At 41.4% G+C, this 23,028-nt stretch overlaps 1 protein-coding gene across 1 annotated transcript in view; it reads left to right on the top strand.

The window, feature by feature from the left end:
* Nucleotides 1–5,430, top strand: part of LOC112576879 (GTP-binding protein RAD-like) — a 50,672-nt gene extending 45,242 nt beyond the window's left edge. The window contains exon 5 of the mRNA XM_025259698.1: nucleotides 499–5,430. Coding sequence (XP_025115483.1) covers nucleotides 499–791 — 293 coding nt within the window. The 3' untranslated portion in view covers nucleotides 792–5,430. The remainder of the gene's footprint in view (nucleotides 1–498) is intronic.
* The last annotated feature ends 17,598 nt before the right edge of the window (nucleotides 5,431–23,028 follow it).

Raw genomic sequence — 23,028 nt, 5'->3', positions numbered from 1 at the left:
TGAGTGTAAATGAAATTGTTAAAGATAACAGCAGCAACCATGAAAATGAAAACAAAATGTGAGACACACAGGTACAGGTTCAGTGACAACACACGAGGCTAAACAAACCTGAGCTACATGAGATTTCATAAATCATCTTTGATTACAAATTTATTTTTAAATACCAAATCGTGAACAAGACAGTAATAAAAAAATTCCTTCCCTTCCAACTATTTCTATTTCTCTGATTGATAGCGAGATATCTCACTTCGCTTATAACCCGAGTAAAGCATGGATGTGGAAATAATATTTGATCCACCATTAATATCAGATTCACACAACTCATAAATAATATGCAGAGTCCCCTGTAGTATTTTCTTTGTTTTCAGCAGATAATGTGAAGAAGTAGTATTATAACTTTATATACATCATCTAAACATTTATCATATTTTATCAAGCTATATTTATTACAGTTCATACTGTATTTTCATGGTTTGAACCGTGTTTGTCTGTCTACAGAGGCCCGTCTAGTGGCCACCACCTTTGACTGCAAGTATGTGGAGACCTCGGCGGCCTTAAACCACTACGTGGACGAGCTGCTGGTGGGGATCATCAGTCAGATCCGCCTGCAGCTCAGCATCCCCTTCACCACCATCTTCTTCCCGGGCAAGGAGGCGGGCAAGCGGCGCAAGTCCAAGAAGCCCTTGTGCAAAGGCCCTCGGGGCTTCCTCAACAAACTCTTCCGCCGAGGAGGCTTTGGCAACCACGGGGGCAAGAAGGACAAAGCAGTTGACGACCTTTACACTCTGTGAAGATGCCAAGCGAGTCCTTCAGGCCACCATGACCATGCTCGCAAACAATCATTGAGACTTTGTGTGTTTGTGTGGATTTAGCACCGACCCCGAGCAGTTCAAGAAAAAGGTGATCAACAATCTGTGAGGGACAGACAATTTGTTTTAAAGTACCGGAAAGTGAACAGATGACAATCCGACAATATGGCGCTGTTCAGATGATAGATAACTTCGTGAAAGTGATGCGTTAATGATGATGAAATGATGTAAATAACAACTTTTGTTGTATTGGATGAGTAATTAATTGTTACAAGCCTGAGTTATGTCCATGTCGATGTAAAATAAACCGTAGAAGTGCTTGTACAGGTTATTTGCTGATTTCTGTAGCTTTTACCTTGCTCCTTCTCAAATATATTCAGTTTGCGGCAGTTGGTATTTCAATAGAAGACAGGTCTGGTGTGTGATACACGTGTAAGATATTTTTTCCCAGTAAAGGCAAAGAATTTGCAAAAGGGAACAAAAATAGTGAGCCAACACCGCCATCTTTTTACATTCGTCATAAAGCCCCGTGAAATCCTCAGTAAAATACCAAAAGTATACATGTAGATGTATTCTGTGTAGTTAGCTGCCTCAGAAACGATACTGTGGGTACGTCCAGGAGGTCTTGGATAGGATACCTGATGTCCAAGTTCTAAAAGCTGTTCATCAGGATAAAAATTGTCCGTAGGAAACATGAAATGGTATTATTCCATCCTAAAATTTAAAGAAGTATTGTCCTTTCCTTTAAAGTCGAAGAAATGGTTAGTGAAGGAGAGATATCTGTGATGATGTACAGGCAATTTGTGCAAAATGTAATGTGTAGACATGTGCTAGAAGGTGCACATGCATCCCATGTTTGTGTGTCTGTTCAAGTCGTGTTTCTGTGTTTAAGGGGAGATGTGGATATTTTTCACGCGCAGAAGTGAAGACAGACTCGAGGGAACCTCAGACGCCCCAGACGAGACATAAACCCTAAGATCAGAGGGAGGCATAATTGTTTTCCATTTCCACTTAAAAGTCGCAGACACATGTTGTGTGCTGCAGTTTGTGTATTGTGCGGCTGATTATTTACAGAAGCGGAGAAGAAGAGGAAATCCGGCTTCCACGAAAGAAAACATTAATTATAGGAAAGACATGCCCACAAGCAAATTTTAGCAAATAAATAAACGAATAAATAAATAATAAATAAATAAACAAACAAATAAACAAACTCAAAATTGCAGACCCAGTACTCAAAGGAAGAAATGGAGTCAAAATAAATATGTCTGCTGGCTCTTCTGAATACAAACTTGTAGAGTAAATATGTATCGGAGGGCTAGACACTTAGAAGGTAGGTGTGAACCCCGGTATTAGGATGAGGATTTTTCAGACGCAGAAATACCATCCAGTATGGACTGAAGTCCAGTACCTTGGAGGTAGCTATGCACCCCTGACTCCTGTCTTCTGGAGCTCAGAGTTTTGGATTTTTTACAGACAGCAAGAAACTTTTTCTACACTGGCGCCTCGTGCGGCTTGAAAACTTTTTGCTTTCTTGTCTGGTGGCCTGTAAATCAGTTCCATATTTAAACCGAAATAATTTATGACATTTTTTGGTTTGTTTGCCCAACAATGTTTTCCCATGGGCTTGCCTCGAAGTGTAAGAGGCGCTGCGTGCGCAAAGGGCGATAAGAGCGGTGAGTCTGGAACTGATGTGGATGCGATCCTCGTCATCAAACGTGAATGAGGCTGGCATCCGAGGGCTTCATTTCATTGGAGACTGCTCGGTACTGTTGTGTAGAGGGTTTGAGAAAGGTCAGCTTATGAGAAAGGTCAGTGATTTGCCGTTAAGGTTCAAGTCCCATAGCCGAGGGTTTTATAATGGGAGGTGGGGGAATCCAACAGTAAGTGGTTTACCGTGTCTAGAGCACTTTTCTTCAGTCTCCTCCGCATAACACACACGCTGAGAATAAACAATTAAAACTTCATTATTGTTTAAATGAAATGTACCCAAAATGTTCTAATGCGCATCAGTTTGGGATATTTTATGTTTTTTGTGTGAAAAACCAGCAAGATGCTTTTAATTCATGTTTTATGGATGACAAACCTTCTAGAAAGATAGTAACATATAGTTCAAAGCTATATTTAGCTCTTTTGAGGCTTCACCCCAAGGCGTTAGTTGGGAGAAAATGCTAGTTCGCTTCAGAAGATTTCACATTAGTTTAGTAGTTTTACTGAAATGTTTTTAAATGTATAAACTGTACAGAAATAATGTTGAGAGATACACGTTTTATTTAAGATTCATTTGCAAGCACAAAGTTACAGAAATGAAACACATATCAAACAAGACAGTGCAAACATTCCTCGTCCTTAGATTGGACTGACAAAATAAATACTACCCTTATTTTGTTTTGTTGTTATGGACACAACAACAGAGGCTTTGACAGTAACATTGGAATCAGCTGTAGACATAGAGAAAGTACTAACACCAAATATATTAGATATCTGTGATATAAGTAACTTTGTAAAGTGATAAACAAAGTGCAGGATGCTGAGGCTGTGACAGCTCATGGCATCAAGACTATGTACTTCAGCAATATACTTCATTCTCGAAGTAATTTTGCATTTACATCACTGGGTTTTGTGGCTTATGAAAATAATCTTGAAATTCTCTTGAAAAATTATTTAGAGCAATTGCAAATTGTCACACACGTGTTCAATAAAAATTACAGATATTTTGTTATCGAAATGACAGTCGGAGATACACAAATCCTCAAACCTATAACCGAATGATGGAAAGTGGGAAAAGAGAAATGTTTACCTTGACCAACCTGAGTAAGATGAGATAACCTCATACAATGTTCACAGCGCCGGTTCGTGTTTCATTCAAATAAAATATCCAGTAACTATCCATATCATCCTGTATATTAATCATATGAAATGTTTCTACCCCGAAATGTACCCAGCTTTTCCCCGGAAGCTAGGAAGTTGCTCGTAGACGTTTGACATTTGTTTTCTATCCGAGTTTGAGTTTAATATCGCCGTTATATGTTTGTTACAGAAACTTCTCGTCAAGGTATTTATGGTTGTATGCATTGTACTCGTATTTTTATGTCTATATGCTGTACAATCATATTTTATGAACACAAAAAACTTATTCCATGTATATTGCCAATATGATGTATATAAACCCCTTGAGTCCCGTCACGTGGTCTGTATCCGGAATGGTTTACAAAGCTGTTGATCGTAAAAATTAGACAGGAATATGGTTCTTATTTTCTAGCTTCGAACTATTGTAAACAAACAATATCAGAGGCACAGACATCAGTCTTAACCTCCTCTATCATCTAACTGTGACGACAGCGTAGTCATGACGACTGTTGATGACCAAGCTGATGTATTTATCGGGTAGCTCGGGTAGCACCAGGCTGTGGCCTCGTATCGTCCGAGAATGAGATTTGTGGGAGGGTTGTGTGAACGACTCCCAAGTAACAAGACTGTGGATTACAGTAACAAAAAGGAAGAGACATCCCATGATGCTAATGGTGTTAAAGTAACGAAAGGTCTATCCCATGGTGCCAAGCACTCGTCCAAAAACCAGGAACCTTCTTGTAGGCAATGGATCGTCAAATTTTATGGCCGCAGTTTCCATTGTGGCTGCGAGGTTTTTCACTTATGAGGCTCTCGACACTCTTGAAATATATATATATACTCTGTCAATAAAAACATCCACAACTTGCACACTACTGAAAGCCGCTCCAATAGATAAAAGAATACATACTGCCCCCTATAACAGTGAAGTAGATTATTATTGTAATTTCTGTTTTACTCTTGTTTGCCATCAGAACAACCCTTGGTCTGTTCCCTTCGTCTTCAGACAGTTAGTTCAAACCTCTTTGTTCTCTGTTTTTGTACAAGCAGCGTGTACACATCTGGACAGGTGAGGTGAGGCATGGTGAGGTTCCTGATGCGCATGCGCGGTGCAATTCTCGTCAAAAGTCTGGAACTGCAGATGTCACGCGGCCTCAGCCTCAGTTAAAACATGGAGTCTGAGGTAAACAAACCCTCCACATCAGCTATTTGCGGCAGATGAACTTTGACCTCCGCCAGGGTTTCTTTTGTTAGTGAAAAGCCTTTTGTTTTTAAAATAACTCAGTCCCTGCAGCAAATTTCCAAACACCATAGATGTTGCGAGAGACCAGATTATTTCTGCCACAAGTCTTAAAACAGATACCTGAAGTTCATTAATTTATTTTCTTTTAGTATTATTAACATTGTAAACATTAAAAATAAGAAAAGGAACAGAGATACGGAGTCTTTGAGAAACAAGGTGACTTTTAGCAGATAAACCCTGGAAGTGTACAAAAATGTCTGTGTGATGGCTTTGTACATGTTTTCTGGGACTTGTCATTTTTTGAGTTCGTTGCGCGCGGCTGAGATGATGGAGATAACGAGCGCTTGCTAAAAATAGCTCCCAGGCTTTGATTAGACCGGTAGGACCATAGACCAGAGTTGTTTGTTTGTTTGTGTGTGAGTATGTAACCGAAATACTGTGTTGTTTGAAGCGTGCCGAATAATTTGTAATGAATATATCACAGTTATAATGATGTACGTATTTTTATAATAAATATGATGCAAAATACAACTCTGTGTGTGTGTGTGTGTGTGTGTTCTAGAATAAAATGATATAACGATGACAAGTCAGGTAGTTAATCAGTGAAGACTGCATAGTTATTTTAGAGTTGCTGTCACAACTAATAATGTGAACGATGAATTGAATAAGTTTGCTGGGGTGAGAAACATTTGCGAATAAACAAACTCCGCGGGGTCTGGACACCGCCTCGTAACTATGGAGACAACTTACCTTGATACCACTATTTTACTATGGAGACAATCCTAGGGCAACGACTTACCCCGCTTATAACTAGGGCCCATGGCAGTTATACCATCAAGCCCGAACAAACTGCTGTGAAAAAAACCGCGAATGCCTCACATACTTTCTACAACCTCGAGAAAGCTCGGTCTTTACCTGTTCACCTGTCAACATTGCGAGACAAGACGGCGGAATAGTTGGCAAAGCAAGTAAAATCCTGTCTACGGATTCATCTACTACGATGATGATTATAAACTAGAAGCAAATAATATTTGTTGGTATGTGGAGGGGCTCTAGGCTTACATGTTATTGAAGTAACCACCTTGGTGTTCCTAGTTTGCACGAACTGCTCTCGTCATAAAAGTCTCGTTGTTCGCAGGTTTTACTTTCAGATGGCTGTGCTGAACTCGGCACAAAATACCGTTTCCCAAATGTTCAGTCAATAACACCTCTTCCTTCTTAAAAAAAGATGCCAAGCCTGTGAGACATGACGAATGTCCATGGACAGGCCTAATCATCACGAAGGGTGTCTTTTATTAGATTTCGCCCTGTGCTCAACCGTATCATTTGGTTTCCCAAAAATTTGCATCCACTGCACCATTAAGCTTACAAAACAATCGCAAGTTCTAGAAAGCATGAGACGTTGGGGTTGCTAAAGAAACAGTCAGAGAAGGTAACAGCAAGAGGTTCTGTACCTGACTCAAACAAATTTCAAAAAATCAGAAGATGCTGGGAGGCTGGATGGCGCTCCACTGGGGCGTGATTCTAAACATAGCAGTGGAGTTGGTAATAACTCTGGGGGCACTGACAAGTTTTTACAAGGATGAGATGAAAGAAGCCTTAACGAGTTGCCTCCACATCGCGGCTGAAGCCTGCTGCTGCAACTACACACGGGCATGGCAGTGGGACAGACAAGTCAAAAACATGAATTTCGGGGAGAGAGAGGGAGGGATGAAGAGAAAGAACATCACATGACTTGGTCGTGCGAGAAAAAACGAGACTGGCATCATTTTTTTAATTAATGAGTGAGCGCCGTTCTCCGCCGTTGAATCCCGAGACTCGTTGGAGAAGTCGACCTGAGGGAAGGTGATATTTTAAATATACTTAAGGTCTCTCTCGCTCCCTCTCACTTCCTCTACCAACGGTTAGATGTCTATAAATCTTCAAAATCTAATTTTCTATATTTTTATACATAAATATGTTTACATGTGTACAATGTCATTGCATGACTTTCCGACAAACATTCTAAACATCGCCGCGCCATGGCCATGGAGCATTCAGTCCACGAAGCCAGAAGTCGTCGGCCAAGGTATCCAAGGTACCCCGGGTGGTGGGCCAGGCTCCTGGCTTCTCCACACCCGCAGTAAATCAGCTCCTGGCTTGTGACTGCCGGTCCCTGGGTGAGCGCTGAGCACTGGAGTGACAATGGATGGCGGCCACCTTGGAGCTGTGACGTCAATACCTGTCATTGTCCTACAAACACGCGGCTACAGGTGAGCTAGGGAACCGCCTAACGGTAAACTGTTTACCGCGGACATGCTCTGGCAAAGCTCTGCGGATATTACAACAGAGTGACGGCCCCCTCTTTAACCTCTTCCCTTGCCTTCTCTAATATTTCTTTAGGACTTTTTTTTTTGGTTCCTTTAGTTCATTCTTTTTTTCCCTTCCATTCTTCTTCCTATTCTCCTTTCTTCATTCTTATTTTCTAAAGCGTAGGATTTTTTTTACTGTTACAGAAACGATATCATTATTCGCAAATAGACAAAAATATTCTCCATGTGTAAGCAAACCTCTTCTTCAAAAGCAATGGGTGAAGACAATATTAATATTAATCTCTGCGGTAGGGCTTTTCTATAATTATTCTACTTTATTCTTGCAAGAATATATTTCCAACTACTTACATAGGCCTTGTGATTCTGACACCTTGAAGTATTCCCCACAAATGAAAGAAATGAGTCTACCTAAACAGATTTACCTGTATGTTTGATGTCAGGTTCATGAACTTCATGGCACCTACATGTGTATAAAAACCAAAGAGTTGTTTGCTGGAATTGCATTCTGGGAGACGTTTTCCTCATCAAAATTCCTTTCCTCTCTCCAAAAAAATAGCAAAGGTGATGAGTGCTTTCATCAGTTCATCAATGCACAATACTTGTGTGGTTTTGTTTACATTTGTACAACGTGGCTTTTCTTCCCTCGTGACAAGTGACAGATGTCGGCATGAGTCCAACTGGCTGTGGATAAAAGCTACACAAGATTATCCTCTTATCCATGTTTTGGTCGACAGCTCTGCCAGAAGAATAACTTGGTGTACATTAATGGCAGTTCTCTGTTTTCTTCAATAATTTGGCGACTGGTTCTATTTTATTACTCGGCAACACAGGTTCCCTCATCTCCAGAAACAAATAATAATTCCAGACTTTTGAACCTTTTGAACTTTTGAACTTATAAACGAAAATTATGATAATGACTGTGTTGAAACGAATACATACTTATAACCGATTCAGTTCCGGTATAATGTAACTGGACTAATATTTAGTTATATTTTTTAGCAGTCAACCATAATTTCTTCTATCGCATCATTTTCTTGAAAATAAAATTAGTAAGTAAAGATCTACGAGGACCAAGTGGATGAAGCCTGTACACTTCAAGGTAATTGTGATGTCAAAACCCTGCCTAACTGATGTTGTTGTTGTTTGTTTACCAGTCAATAAACAGTTTATTATATGTCAGGTTTTTTAAGCACTGCAGAGAACATGGCTGCTCACTCAGAAAGATAAACCTCATTTTCTAGACTCTCCAAAAACTATTGCTACTGTCATTACAAGTGAGCATTTTTATGCCAAGATACTTCAATTTTATTTATATTTTAACCGCTCGAATTCATTCGTTGACACTCGCAGTCCAAAAACTGAAGTTATTTTCTCAAGGCTGCAACAGAAGAACTAAATGAACAGTTTACTTGCTAAGTCTGCTGGAGTGCATTTCATCTTGGCTTTTCTCTGGCAGCCCTCGACAAAATACCAGAGAAGCTTTCTTCAGGAAGCAGGTGGTGCGAAAAGACAGAAGGGATCTGTGGACAGAAAATTTATTTCTATTTTTTATTTAATCAGCGTGCGGATTGGGTAAGGAAGTGTATGTCTGTACGTGCACCTGAGTGATGTGAATAGACTAGAAGGTCTGATGTACTGAAGACTAGAAGGTCTGATGTATTGAAGACTAGAAGGTCTGATGTATTGAAGACTAGAAGGTCTGATGTATTGAAGACTAGAAGGTCTGATGTATTGAAGACTAGAAGGTCTGATGTATTGAAGACTAGAAGGTCTGATGTACTGAAGACTAGAAGGTCTGATGTATTGAAGACTAGAAGGTCTGATGTATTGAAGACAAGACTAGAAGGCCTGATATATTGTAGACTAGAAGGTCTGATGTATTGAAGACTAGAAGGTCTGATGTATTGAAGACTATAGGGTCTGATGTACTGAAGACTAGAAGGTCTGATTTAGTTTTTAGTATTGAAGCACCTGAATCTGAATACCAAATTTTATAGCATGTTGGAAGAAACAGATTCTCACTTTAAAATATCTTAATCAGAATTACTGGAACAATGAGATGAAGGCAATACTGAGCCTTTTGGCAACAGACTATGAAATCACGCACCTGATAGTTTTCTGTACAGCTTCCTCTCACTGCAGTTCTGGTTTGTTTTGCCATTTCCATATTTTCAACTCCCCATTAGCCAACACCACAATTTTCTTGTCAACCCCCTGGGGCTTCTAGCTTTTGATCTCGCCTTTGGACACCTTCGAAATCACTTGACCTCACTATGGGGATGTTCAAAGCTGTTTATGGCCCCAACCTCATGACATTTCTGATGGTGACAGCTAACAGTCGCAAATTGATTGCTTACACTCTCTTCCTGTAGTCCTTCCTCATTCTGAGTAAGTTCATTTCTTCGTGATTTTTTCCCTCCATGTCCCTCCCCCATCATTAGGAATTTGGTCCATCGTGAGAATTTTGTTTTTGAGGACGGTGAACTCCCATTCAGGCCTATGGCAGGAAAGAATGGTATGTCCCGAAGGAGGGATGTGAGGAGCATATATGGTGCCGGTTATCTCTGAGATCATCTTTGATAATCTCTTCAATTGACCTCTGACCTTAACCCTCACCTCACTCCCCCGAATCCATCTTCCAATGGGGGACGGTGACAGTTTGGCCTTTCAAACAGATTCTGACAGGACTATTTCTGACAAGTTATTGAACTGTTAACCCGAAAAGAACAATGTAACGAATTGTAGACCAAAAGTAACGACAAGCACCTTCAAGTCCCGACCATCATTTAGAAGAACCTACTCGCTCTAAGAAGCACTCCTCAGGCCTACTTTAGCCCACCTCAAATATACAAACCCCGGAGTATATCTCTGGACTGCTGGCCGTCTGCCGAGACAAATTCTTAGCATCTCGTTAAGTTGTAGGCTGTCAGGTCTCGGCGAGCAGTTTAATATCCGGAACCACGATAAAATTCTTAAAGTCAACAATAGACTTGCAATAAATTTATTTAGTTACTTTTTATTTTTCTTTATTTTTTTTTTTTTGGCAAAAGTCTTCCACGTGCGCTTTCCATGGCTTTGAGTCAGTAAAGTGAAAACACAACATACCAAAGGTTCAGTTTTTGTACCTCCGACTGTCTTCTTCTTGATGTTCATTGTTAACCGGAAGTGAATTTATGGTTTGGCCTCGACCTAGAAGTTAAGGTGGTGGTGATGGAAAATTCGTCTGCAAGCAGTCTAGAGATATACGTCTGTATATAAACCTATTAGGGGGTGGGATGGGGCTATTATCTCTCTTGTGAGAGTAGGAATATCTACTACATCCTCAACTTCCTGTTTTTGGACAAGTTCACCATGAAATAAGTAATAATTCATTCGCTTATGTTTAAGTAGCGGGTTGAGTGTAGAATACAGAATTGTCAGAACATCGCAGAGTTGGTCTTTGGTTCATCGTTGACATTTCTCTGTGCATTTTTGACAAATAATTTCCCGGCGATTTAAGGAGAAGTCTGTTCACTTTGCAACACTGTTGTCACTGTTAAGACAGAAGATGAAAATAACAAAGAAAAGTGGAGCATGCTTGATCCAGGTAAAAAGTGATTCACGATGTGAGGTCGGCAAAAGCAAGGAAAATAACTCCGCACTTTCACAAAGTGCACCCCAAGACATCATTTAAACATTTTATAAATGTTTACAAATGGTCGAGAACCTTTGTAAGCGCTTACAAAATGTTTAGAAGCTATCATGGTCCAAGCTGCTCTCTGTCAGTCAAGTCAAAGGACTTGGCCGTTATAGCGGCAGGTGGGAAAAATCGACAGACAAACAAACAAACAAAAAAGTTGAAAGTCGTCGATGAAAGAGAGATTAAAAAGTACTAGGATTCACATTTTATGAAATACGAATAGGCTTTGAACATAAATATACCTTTGTGATGTCTGAGTGATTCAGACAAACTACTCTGATGTCAGTGAACATCAGTTACCACCCGTTATTTTCATGTGGACAAAAACGATATATAAACTCAACACCGAGGTCAGGAACTGTCTAGATGCAAATAATGAAGGTTACTGTTACTTATGGTTTCCTGGAGCCACTACCTCCCACGAAGAACAAAGGTGACTGCTTCGTGTGTAAACAAGCATCGTGCGCACCCTGGGTTGTGTATGTCTGTGTGTGTGTGTGTGTGTGTGTGTGTGTGTGTGTGTGTGTCCGTGTGTGTGTCCGTGTGTGAGTGTGTGTGTGTGTGTGTGTGTGTGTGTGTGTGTGTCTGTCCGTGTGTGTGTCCGTGTGTGAGTGTGTGTGTGTCCGTGTGTGTGTCCTTGTGTGTGTGTGTGTGTGTGTGTCCGGGTGTGTGTGTGTCCTTGTGTGTCCGTGTGTGTGTGGTCTTTCTTGTGTAGAGCATTGATCTCTATCCACACAGGAAATGCATTCTATATATCATCATCATCGTCCATAAAATATTGCAAACTTTTATTCAGGGGATAAACATTGACATCACACACCAACGCGTGAAGGTATAAAGGTTTCTGGTCCCAATCACAGTTCTGGTCCACTATACCCAAGTAAATCTTTAACTAAGTTTACATGTATAAGACACATAGATGTCACACAGATGTTGTGAAACTTTCTTAAGATGAATCAGGTAAGTTGTCATTAGCCTTCTACAAACGTGTGAGGACAGGACTCCTCTCTTTGTAAGAACTGTGAACTGTGTGTGAGCACTCCTGCTTTCTTCTTAAGACGACTGCTAATGCATCCAATAGAAGAAACTGTCAGTCCATTCGAGATTCGCTTTTTTCCCTGATGTCTGGGAAGAAAATTGTATTTCGCTGGCGAGGAAACTGGTGAACCTGTCTGGAAATGCTTACATCTGCACTCTCCTGCTCACAAAAACCTTAAAAATGTGTTTAATGTTCAGAGAAGCGAAATTCGACAGTTCTAATTAACGAAAAAAAAAGAAAAAACTGTCTTCTTTGTTGTTTGCAAGACCAAGAGTTCACGAAACACATCACTGTTAGTGAAGGAAATGATGTTTGAATAACAATGCAGAGAAGGTTTTAGAAAAAGTAGTTCCGAGCGCCAGGGTCTGTTGATGTCGTCCAGACAGGTTCTCGAAACCTAATGAGATGTGGCGAGCGGCTTGAAATCTTTGATTGCAAGAGAATAGTGAGATCACAAATGTAAATATCGGTTAAAGTTGATAATTTATGCAAGTACAATGAAATCAGTTTTCAGTTTAAACAAAAGTTATTTGCTGATGTTGTGGATTCCCTGAACAAATACGGTGTCGTCCATGTCGTCGCTAATGACCACATAGATGAAGAAAGTATCAGAATTAATCTCTTTTGTGTTAAAGTAAATATTATAGGCGATGGACACACAGAAAAACTGCGAAATACTCCAGAGGAAATCCACTGGATTGCAGTCTCTCTTGTGTCCCTCCCCTCCTCTCTCTCTCTGTGTCTGTGCTTGGCTGCTTGTACAAACAATCCTATTCTTGACTGCGGTTGTTCATGCTAATGATCCTATTTTTGTTTGTGTGATAATTCTAATGATTATAATGATCCTGTTCTTCCATTAGCTATTATGTTTCGTGAAGTTGTTTGTCAGAGACACTTTGTTGCAGTCTATAACAGGGTCTCATGAGATCCCCAGAAAGGTTTTCGTTTCAGCTCGTTATTACTCGCAACCGTCATACAGCTCTTTTGAATGTGTCTGGGGATATCCTAAAATTGTAAAATCTCACTGAAATACAAATTAGAATTCTACAAGACACAAAAACCAATATCATGGAATCAATCACAATAGAAACACGCTGGTTCTTTCTTTCCTGCCGTTCCAAAACTCCTCTCATGCACAGCGCACACGGAAGGACATTTTGATTCCAGGTTTAGGGCCAAAAATCCATATCACCAATCACATTAGTCGCTGGTAATAGGGTATAATTCCACGTTTCCACAAAACACCTGATGTAATGTTTTCCCGCACGAAAGAGTCCACAAATCAGGTGCAGCTTCCGGCAGGTAATTTAGTGCGCAGTCGCAGTGGCTGCTAAACATAGCACTTCCTGGACCGCCTGCCTTTCAAATAATGCAATAATCAAAAGGAAAGGTCACGAGGCCAGTGCCAGTCGGCAAGAGACAGCAAGAATGGAAATATTGAGACGAATTGCAATCTGCGGGGCAGTGCCATCACCGATACTGGTCACGCATACGGAAATCCTCATTTGTCGCCAGCATCAGTCTTACCGACGCCATGGCGGACGTGTCCTGACAGCTCGGACCATCTTCCCCTCCGCCGGCTGGGAATGGCGAGCAGCATTAATGTGCACGACTAAACGGCGGCTGATGGAGAGAAGACTTTCATATTTCCTTCCGCGCATGCGCAACAGATGAAGCCCGGTGCAGGGGGGCCGGGGTGAGCGCAAGTGCCGGTGTTTTATTGACAAGCTTGCGCCGGCCATAGATCTTCGCTTGTGAGGTTGCGTCCTCTTTGTCAACGAGCAGACATCACTAGAAATGAGACATTACCCTTAACGACCCATCGTGGCCGCCAAGCTTTCGGTTGCTGTCGTTTTTGTCATAGTCCGGGCGGAAAAACAAAAATAGGGAGGAAAGGGAATGTCTGTGGGCGAGGACAAGTGAATGATGAATGTTTTCCGAAAGGAACAGTTTCGGTTGTACACAATAGACGAGAAGACGCGGTCTGACAGGACGCGTGCAAGCGTGCATCAGGATGAGAGCATTTGCACGCCGATATCAGCAGGGAGTGAGACAAGGCGGCATGCTGGCCTCGGCTATTTTGGAGAGAACGTTCATGGGGTGTGCACGTGACGAAGGGATTTCAGCAGCTGGCTGTGAGGATAAAACACATTAATGTATATCTAATGAGAATTACGAATAGTCCTTAATGACAGGACTTTTGAATATTTCACTTGCTTCCCTCCTACGCACTTCCCCCTTCCTCACATGTGAGCACGCACGTATCTTTGTGAGTCTGTACAATCTGACCCAAACAGTTTTCCTCTTTTCTTCCGTGCATCATTTCAGCTTCGACAATATTAGCTAGTGGTGTCCGTGATATATCTATAAATGTCAGTTATATCCATCGCTAAAGTAGCTGACAGCTACGTCTCATTAACCAGTCTGCAAGAGATGTTAATAAATTAACAAATAAGTAATTGTTAGAAAATTACTGCTAATAAATGTTAGACATTATGATAAACACTGGTAGCCTGTATCTGTATCTGCTCTACATACACGGGCATGAAGTCTTCCTCGTGTTTGTACAAAGACTTCACATTATTCATGTGTTCAGTGCCTTCTGGAAACCTTTTTATTCCCCCACACTAAACCTAATCACCGAGGTCTTCTCTTTCCTGAGTAAGAACAAAACTGGGATCGACATTGATCGCCGATCTCCCTGAACCAGGTTCAGACCAGTAAGGGTCGCCTAGTTCATAAGGTCGATGGTTCCCATCATAACAGCAACAGACTTAACCTAATTCCTTTCTAGACTTTTAAATTATCTAAAACTATCGGCATTTGCAGTGAAAGGACTTAAAGGGCATCAACAAATAAAATGTCCACAAGGAAGAAGAATTTTCACAAACTAGCTCAGTCCGATATTCCTTCGCCAACGATGGGTGATGAGACCACCGATGTCTGCCATAACACTTGCGGAAGACTAATGCACAGACAAATCAAAGTAATAGTTGGAGAATCCAGCCAGAGGAAATACGACCCGCTAGCAGTTACTTAGAAAATATATTGAGAAAAAATGTCTACAGCAATCTGAAACAAGAAAGAAATGTTCAGTTCTTGTTTTTCCTTCTGAATAAATGCAATTGCAATTTTTTCTCGTGGCAAGTACTAACTCAGCAAAGATTTAACTTTGATGACCCCGGTAACCTCTAGTAGACAATTACGAGAAACAAATAGCACAAACAAAATCGAAAAAAGATAGTTTCTACCATTTAGAGAAGAAAATTTAGCCAGCTTCCTTGTGAGCCACCTACTTTTGAGAAAAGAAAGGATTTGCTTGAAAAAGAACCACCAGAAAAGACCGATAAATCTTAGCGAGGCAAACATTTAAAAATGAGCAGGAAGCACTGGAGGTAGACAATGAACACATCAGCAGAAATTAAAAAAAAACTAATTGAAGAAATGAAATACGAGACACTTCACTAAAACTCGGTGAGAAGACACACCTTGTCTTGTAACGATGAGTGGCTTTAGTACCTCACAGACAATCTGATCTTACCAAAGGCCATACTATTTTTTAAGAACGGTCTGTTCAGTATGAGAATGTTCGAGAACAATTTAATGAAATGCAGATGTGTGTTAAATACTAAATGAATGAGCAACCATCTTAAATAAACGTATTTTCAGATGAAATCCATTTTATTTCTGCACAAGATTTATAACTACTGGCCCATGACAATATATTTTTTTACATTTTTACCATTCTCGACTGCTACTTGCACTTAAGCTCTATTCACCAGATCCCACAGGTTATATATATATTTACTGTCAGATGATGTCTGTATTCTCGAATATCACATCCCCAGTCATCATCACCGAGAAGTATTTTCTAGATGTCGCCTGCTGCAGCTAGGATTTCAGGAAGCTCGTGGGTTAATGAGACTATTCGCCACCGGAATTTTGTGCATCGGAACACACATTAAGGTTACTTTCAAATCTCAACCACCCCATCCCTACCCCCCTTTCCACCCAGGGTTTCCAGTTACCATCTCCTTGACACAATTCCATTGACCTTTCACTTGACCTCTTCACCCTCCTTGGCGCAGCCTTAAATTAGGGGCAAATTTAACAGAATAATCAGACGAGACCACAAATACAAAAAATATTGCAGGTCGAGTCTTACAAACGAAGTCCGAAACTCTACCACGAGACGAGAAGCCAAGAAAGGCACAGGATGGCAGGTGAATGGGGCAACAAATGTTAGGGTCAAAGGACAAGTAAGGTCATCGCAGACGTTGGGGTCACAAATCGATTTCCGTCGCTTCTCCGGAAGTAGGGTTCGTATCTCGCTTCGGTAAGTTCATTTCCTCTCACGCAACTGTTGGGTGTGAACTTGTGGTCTGGTCGTTCAACCTCTGCCTGACAGACCATCTGCCTCGACACCTCGTTAGTGCGGGATGACGCGCACGTGCTGATGGAGCAGCTGCTGAAAACACGGTTTCCTGTTGACCAACTTCGTGCACTGCTCCTGTCTAAAGATGCTCCTCTTGGGATGGAGGATGCTGGACAACAGAAGCACGGCTAAGAACAAAGTACAAGACATTTTTAAAAAATTTTCTGATCCAAGGTTCAAGCATGCTGGCTGGCAAAAAAATCAGGGTTATCAATCATGTCAAAAAAATGAAACTGTTTCTTGTCCTCGTTCGACAGATTCATTTGCTTCAGTGTCATGCTCTGTCACATTTAATTGCACGAGGCCCAGCATCCTCTGTGCTTGACAACACTAACCGACGGCTTTGCTGTCAACATCCCCCCCCTAACCCCATCTTCAAACTGTGCAAGTTTTCTTGTCCGGTAATAGGGGATGATCATTAGAAACATTCAGTCCAGCTTCTAGACGAACAGACTGACAAGCAGCAAGGCGTGTCGCTCAGCCAAGCAACAAGAAAAATATTGACCCAAAGACAAAATTAGCATCAAGACAAAAAAATAAATAAATACAATGAAAAATAAAAAGAAAGTACTATCTAAACAGACAGTTAAAAGGACAGAAAAACATAATGAAAATAAAGTTTTTTTTTCCTCTCTCTCTCTCGGTTGCTTTAAATCTTTCTCTTTTACTTTCCTTTTATCTATCTTTTTTAAATAAAACTTTTATTAAATTTTTTTATCAGCCAGTAGACCTCAACGTTGGATCCGATGACTTTAAAAATGTCTTCTACATCATCTTTAGCTGTCTGGTAATATTTGAATGATGTGTACAGCTTGACCTGTCTCAAATATTCTCTCATTATTCAATGTCTTCAAGTTTACTTCTTTGTCTACATTCTGGCTCTCCAGTGCACAACAACACACATCAAACCCAGTTCATGCCCGCATACCACATATTTATAGCGACAATGTTTTCGTCTCAGAAACAAAGAATTATATTCAAAGATTTGTCTTATCTAAAAAGCGGATTTCCAATGCCAAATAGAGAGGCGAAACAAAAACCGAAAAGGTGGCCAACTAATTTTTATCAACACCATTTGTCTTCTGACATTTTGGGCTCAAGCATAAACATACTATTGTCTGGGAGAATATTTTTCTCCTGGAAAGAATTCATCTTACCTGAGAGGTGAAATGATTGGATCGGACGCCCTCTGCCCCTGGTGAGGCGTCCTCAAGACTTGTGATATCAAATAAAAGCTCCAAATAAATGTTGAGTTTGCTCTGGTCTTCCCTCTAGTATAGGGTAGCCTGTCTTCTAATCATCTACCACCCAGCTCACCCTAGTAACTAAACAGAAAACTGATATTTTAGTTTCCCCGTGTAATGCCCATTGTTCGTGGACTACAATTCCAGTGGGTATGTTAAAACTGCCAGAAATACTCCCAGAAATACTTCCTTCACCTCTTCCTCACAGATTAGAATATCTTTAGACAAACAAGAGTCGCATACTCATGGTCCTCACAACTAAACATCTTTTCGTTAGTCCCTATCTGCCCCCAGATGTGTACGTGTACTTTTATAAAGAAAATAACTGTTGGTGGTTGTAGACATGCCGGCACCCAGTAAAAATAACCGTCTGGGAGACTACTGCCGTGCACTCCAACAATGGGGGTCATACAATAAACACAAACAACATACATTGAGACACACACAAACTCTCGGTGTTCAGAAGCTGTTAGGAAAATAAATCCCCGCCCTTCCGCGAATTTCTGGATTTTTTCGCGGGGGTCCGCTGTACACTGTTAAGGAGACCCGAGTAAATATTCTAAAACATTTCCCCTGGGTGGTGTAACAGGTGGCTGGGTATGAACTGTCAATCCCTTGACCTGTCGGATCATTAAGACAGCAGGTAAAGATGGAGACAGGTAGACCGAATGAGAAAAGCACCACTGTGTTGAAAACTAGTTTTTCTCAGATGATCCTCACCTTATGTCTACTGGCATTTTTCTGCGATTAATAATGGTCTTTGCAGAGCAGCACCAAGATGCTGCCGGCGTGAAGTGCTGGATGATAAACAAGCTGAAAGTTAATGATGATAGAACTAAAGTCCTCCGATGCATTCTTGTTGCTCTTCCTTACCATCTACCTGTTGGAGGAGTTCACATACCTTTCTTGTTCTCAGTATATGATAGTAGTGTCAGCTCCCATGGTGCGGGGCCTCAACCGCCAAACTACACAAGATTCAAAACAACATAGACACAAACCCTTTGGCTGTTGTTGTTGATTTAATGGAATGCAAGTGTTGTTGTTGTTGTGTCGGATGACATCCATTTCATAGACGAAGACATGAACGAATGAAAGGGAAAGAGAAAAGTTAGAAAAGAGATGCCAATCTTCTGGGCGTCCTAGACAATATTAAAAGGCGCCACAGAGTTGCTTGTGAATTTTCTTTTTTTCAAAAACGGATTTTTCACACCACATTTCCTCCAACTTTAAAGCTGCTGCCTCTCTCCCCACCCCGTTCAATTTCACACTATGAACGCACTGACACGCACCTTTATAAAGACGGGTTTAAACACTGTTTTCATTGCCGTCTCACATGAGCAACATCAAAGGTGCACATCTTGTTGATTGCAATCTTTCAGAGGAGTGTGGCGATGAGAATGGCGACGAGGAGGAGGAGCCACACACGTTTCACTCCTGCCATTCCGTTCTGCACCGTTGGCTGACGTGCACGCGCGGCTGACATCATCCATTGCAATTTTAATGACAACAAGTGTGGCAGCCAGACTGAACCCCGTGCCAGCGCCCTCTGGCACACAGCAACACAAATGAACAAAGTTAAAAGGATCCACTCGCCAGCCCTTATGATGTCTCGAAAAGCAAGAAAGCAAATGAAGGAGGGATGAGAACAGTATTTTCTTTCTTTTTGATACCAGGAAGCCAGAAATGAGATACAGAAATTTAAAAAAAACGCCTCGAAACGAAATTTAGCTGCAACGACGAAACCATTGTCAAGACACGCGATAGCTATCGTCAACAAAAACATTTTAACATCAAAATCACCAAAACACACCCGATACTGAGGTTGTTCGAGTAACCAGATCTCATTAATGAGGATACACATCGCTTAAAAATTACTTACCGAGATAGTTTTCTTTGGGAATGTTGAACAAAAGATACACCGAGCTCGTCTACAGTGTTAAAATGTAAAAGCAAGTTCAAAGTTTCTTTCTACCCTAATAAAACATATTTATATACCAAAAAGGTCAGACGGGAGCAGGACATGACATCAGTCCTGGTGTTCACCTGTTGACCGTCATGTCGGCTGATGTAATGACAAAAAAAAAACCCAACTGATAGCCGAAGTGTTTTTCTTAATTAGCAATAGCAAACTCTTCATTAGTTGCTAGTTTCCCATAACTTTTTATCTTTTGCTAGACAGCATCTCTGTCGTGACTTGCAAGAGGATTTCTTCCTTACAGCAAACAGCAACAGGAAAGACTTCTTATTTCCACATTTGCGGTTAATCTTTTAATTTAGACTTGCACTAGAGATAAAAATTGCTAAGTCAACATGCAGCTGATTAAAAAATAAATAGCTTATTATAGGAATATGAAGCAAGGAAGACAGAAACAGACTGGTATGTTATAAGAGTGTTAAATTGTACATGAGAGTTGCTGATGCTCAAGTTACTAAAAAGTAAAACAAAAATCTTATTCGCTTTCCGGAATTCATGGCTTGATAAAAAGTAAAAAGTGACAAATATGACAGACAAACAAACATGACTGGTTGTGAGAAACTTCTCTTTGTGTTCTTTGATGGCAGGTGTGAAGGTAAGACATGTCACACCCATGGAAACGCACACCTGGTTAAATATTTGTACTGGAAAAAGTACCAAAATAATTATTGCATAGACTGCTATAACGACAGATTACACTACATATTCAGTGTTCACAAAGTAGAATCTGTTTGTACATGACCGTTACCTGATCATGTCCTAGTCTGCTGTATGTCCACAGTTCAGAACAATGGCTAAATACTCTTTCTTATCACTACAATATGGATGCTGCTTGTTATTTATGAAGGAAATGCTTCATCAAAGTAGCTTCCACCCATGGCTCTAAATCTCATTATTGGGAATTCCTGACTCAGCTCACAAATCTTTTTCAAGTCAGTTTTGGTTTTATCATCTGTATGCACGCTACATGCTGACTCCGAGCACCCGAACATTGTGTGCACAGGTAATGAGTTATTACTCGGCACGTGAGGAAAGTAGACTTTGTGTACAAATAATTAATTAGTACGATAACCATCTTCATTGTACGGGTTGGGGAGGAGAGAAGAAGGGATGTGGTGATGACCATTGCTGATACTAGTTGTTGTGGTGGTTGTGGTAAAGGTCTTCTTTCCTCTGCTGCGCCCAAACAACTTATTTTTCAACACACAAACAAAGGGTTAGCTCGAGCATTGGCAAAACTCAAAAGTCATCCGCATGGCATAAAAACCTGCATCCAGGTGTACACACGTGGGATTTATTTCAAGCCTGCTTCAGGTAGGCGAGCAGTTGTTTAAACAGACTTTTGTGATGTAAGAGCTGCGCGAGCGGCAATGAAGGCACGTGCTCCGTGAGGAGGAAGCCGTCGATGGTGAAGACAATCAGCGCGTGATCATGCAGACGACAGCACAGGTAGGCAAGAACAGGTGCTGCTCGTGTAAACGGTTTTAGGCAAGAAAACATCGGTACAGGTAAATATTTCCTTACAGATTGCATTAATAAAGACGTCTGGGATACCCTGCTTGTTTCCCTGGAAAAAAAAGATTTCATCTCATTTTTTTTCTTCAAAATCTGCCTTTGCATAGTTTACAACATAGGAACTGTTATTAAAACGGTTTAGCCTTGCTGTAAACACACTGGACAGCAAACACTACCAGAGTGAAAGAATAATCAAACCGAGCTTTGAGCGTGGGCATAATGGATAAGTCGGATAATGACAGAAAAATTGGGCATGCAGAAAAACATTGTTTATTTTGCGAAGGCTTTGACAGGTGTTGTTCATACATTTGCAGTCAGTCGGTGACAGCCACGTAAGTGTTCTTGTTAACACCTGAACTGACTTGGCATCAAGAAAGAACCATGACATGACCAAAGCCACTTGGCACAAGTTTTGTAAGTGGATACGACTCGAGACCCACGGTCCGAAAATATCCAGATAAAAGCAAAAGCACACCAGTCGTGCACCTAGAGTGTTAAAAGCCTTCCAAGTGTTTCCAATTAGTGTAGGAAGCTGTTTCATGAAAACGGTCTCTAAAAATACACAGAAAGGAGTCAGAACCTACTAGGGTCAACATTTTTATTTGCATAGGTCTGAAGCATGTTTGAATATTCGCGAGTTTTCACGTTCTAACCTGATGATCACCTGTTCAACTGACTACACAACAGGTGGCTTTAAAAGAAAAACAAAGTATTCACAATTTTTAAAGCAATACAAATCTCCCGTATCTCTGTGCGAATGCTTATGTCTGGAAATTCCACTAAAGAAATTAGATACACAAACACAAGAGACCTCAGAAGTCGTCTTTAAAGGTGACTGCCAGGTGGCTTGGGACCACCCCGTAGATACACCTTTGCATTTTAACAGGTCTCCAGACAGGCTGCGGTAAGATTTTTTAAAGCAAACAGCAGAACACAGCAGCCACAAAAGAAAAAATGCATGGGAAAATGTAAACATCACGGACCGGAACCACGAAGGTAGAGCATTCTTCCTCCGAGCGGTGGGAAAACTCCAGCTTCTTCAGATCACATCTTGAGGGCTTTATTTCTCCGGCATCAGACAAGCAGCTGTTTGCCGAGGCAGCAAAGAAGGAGAAGCAACAAAAAAGTGGGGTGGGTGGGATAAAGCGAAGATAAATATATGAGCATTGTCGCGTTACCGCCCCCTGGCCGCCGGAAGATGCGCGCCCGAAGTCCGCTCGCACAGCCGGAGACGAACGCGCAACCCCCTCCGCTCGGCCGGAGACGGCTTGCTGACATTCCATTCGAACCACAGGCTGAGCGCAGACCACACAACAACGATGACAAAGACAAATTCTACAAAACAGACAGGTTTATTAACTAAACATAAAATAACACTAATAGGAGGCAAGCATCAAAAATAATTCACAATAAAAGAGTCGCCCTGTGCACAGGCATGTTACAGTAGGCAAAGAAGAAAAAAAAAACAACAAAGGGAGACAAACCACCCGCACGCACTGCTGGGTGGCGAGTCAAATGTCCGCTCAAGGTGTTCGCTGGCGGCAGCCCATCCTCTCTGGCCCGCGTGCCGCTACAGCGGTGACCCCCCTCTCTCCTCTGGACCAGCTGTCCCCCCTCGGTTCTCCCGTCCGGGTAGACCTTGGTCACGTGAGTCCCTGCTCGCTGGCCTCCACCCTAGGTACTCCCTCGATGGCCAGGCCCCACACTCGCGCAGCAGGGTCCCGCTCACGCGCCGACGAGGAGATGAAGGCGCATGGTCGACACAATGGCGGACATTAGCACGAAAGGCAACGTGCAGAAACGACGACATGGACGAAGAGCAAATCCAACATGAAGAATATGAAGAAACACGTAGAAAATATACAAAAAAACCTGTAGAGAAAAACAATTCATTCAGTCAACAGGCGGCACTCTAAACACTGCTCAGTGT

Source organism: Pomacea canaliculata, linkage group LG12 (genome assembly GCF_003073045.1).
Source record: "Pomacea canaliculata isolate SZHN2017 linkage group LG12, ASM307304v1, whole genome shotgun sequence".
Taxonomy (NCBI): Eukaryota; Metazoa; Mollusca; class Gastropoda; order Architaenioglossa; family Ampullariidae; genus Pomacea; species Pomacea canaliculata.
This window is presented reverse-complemented; position numbering and strand designations above follow the sequence as displayed.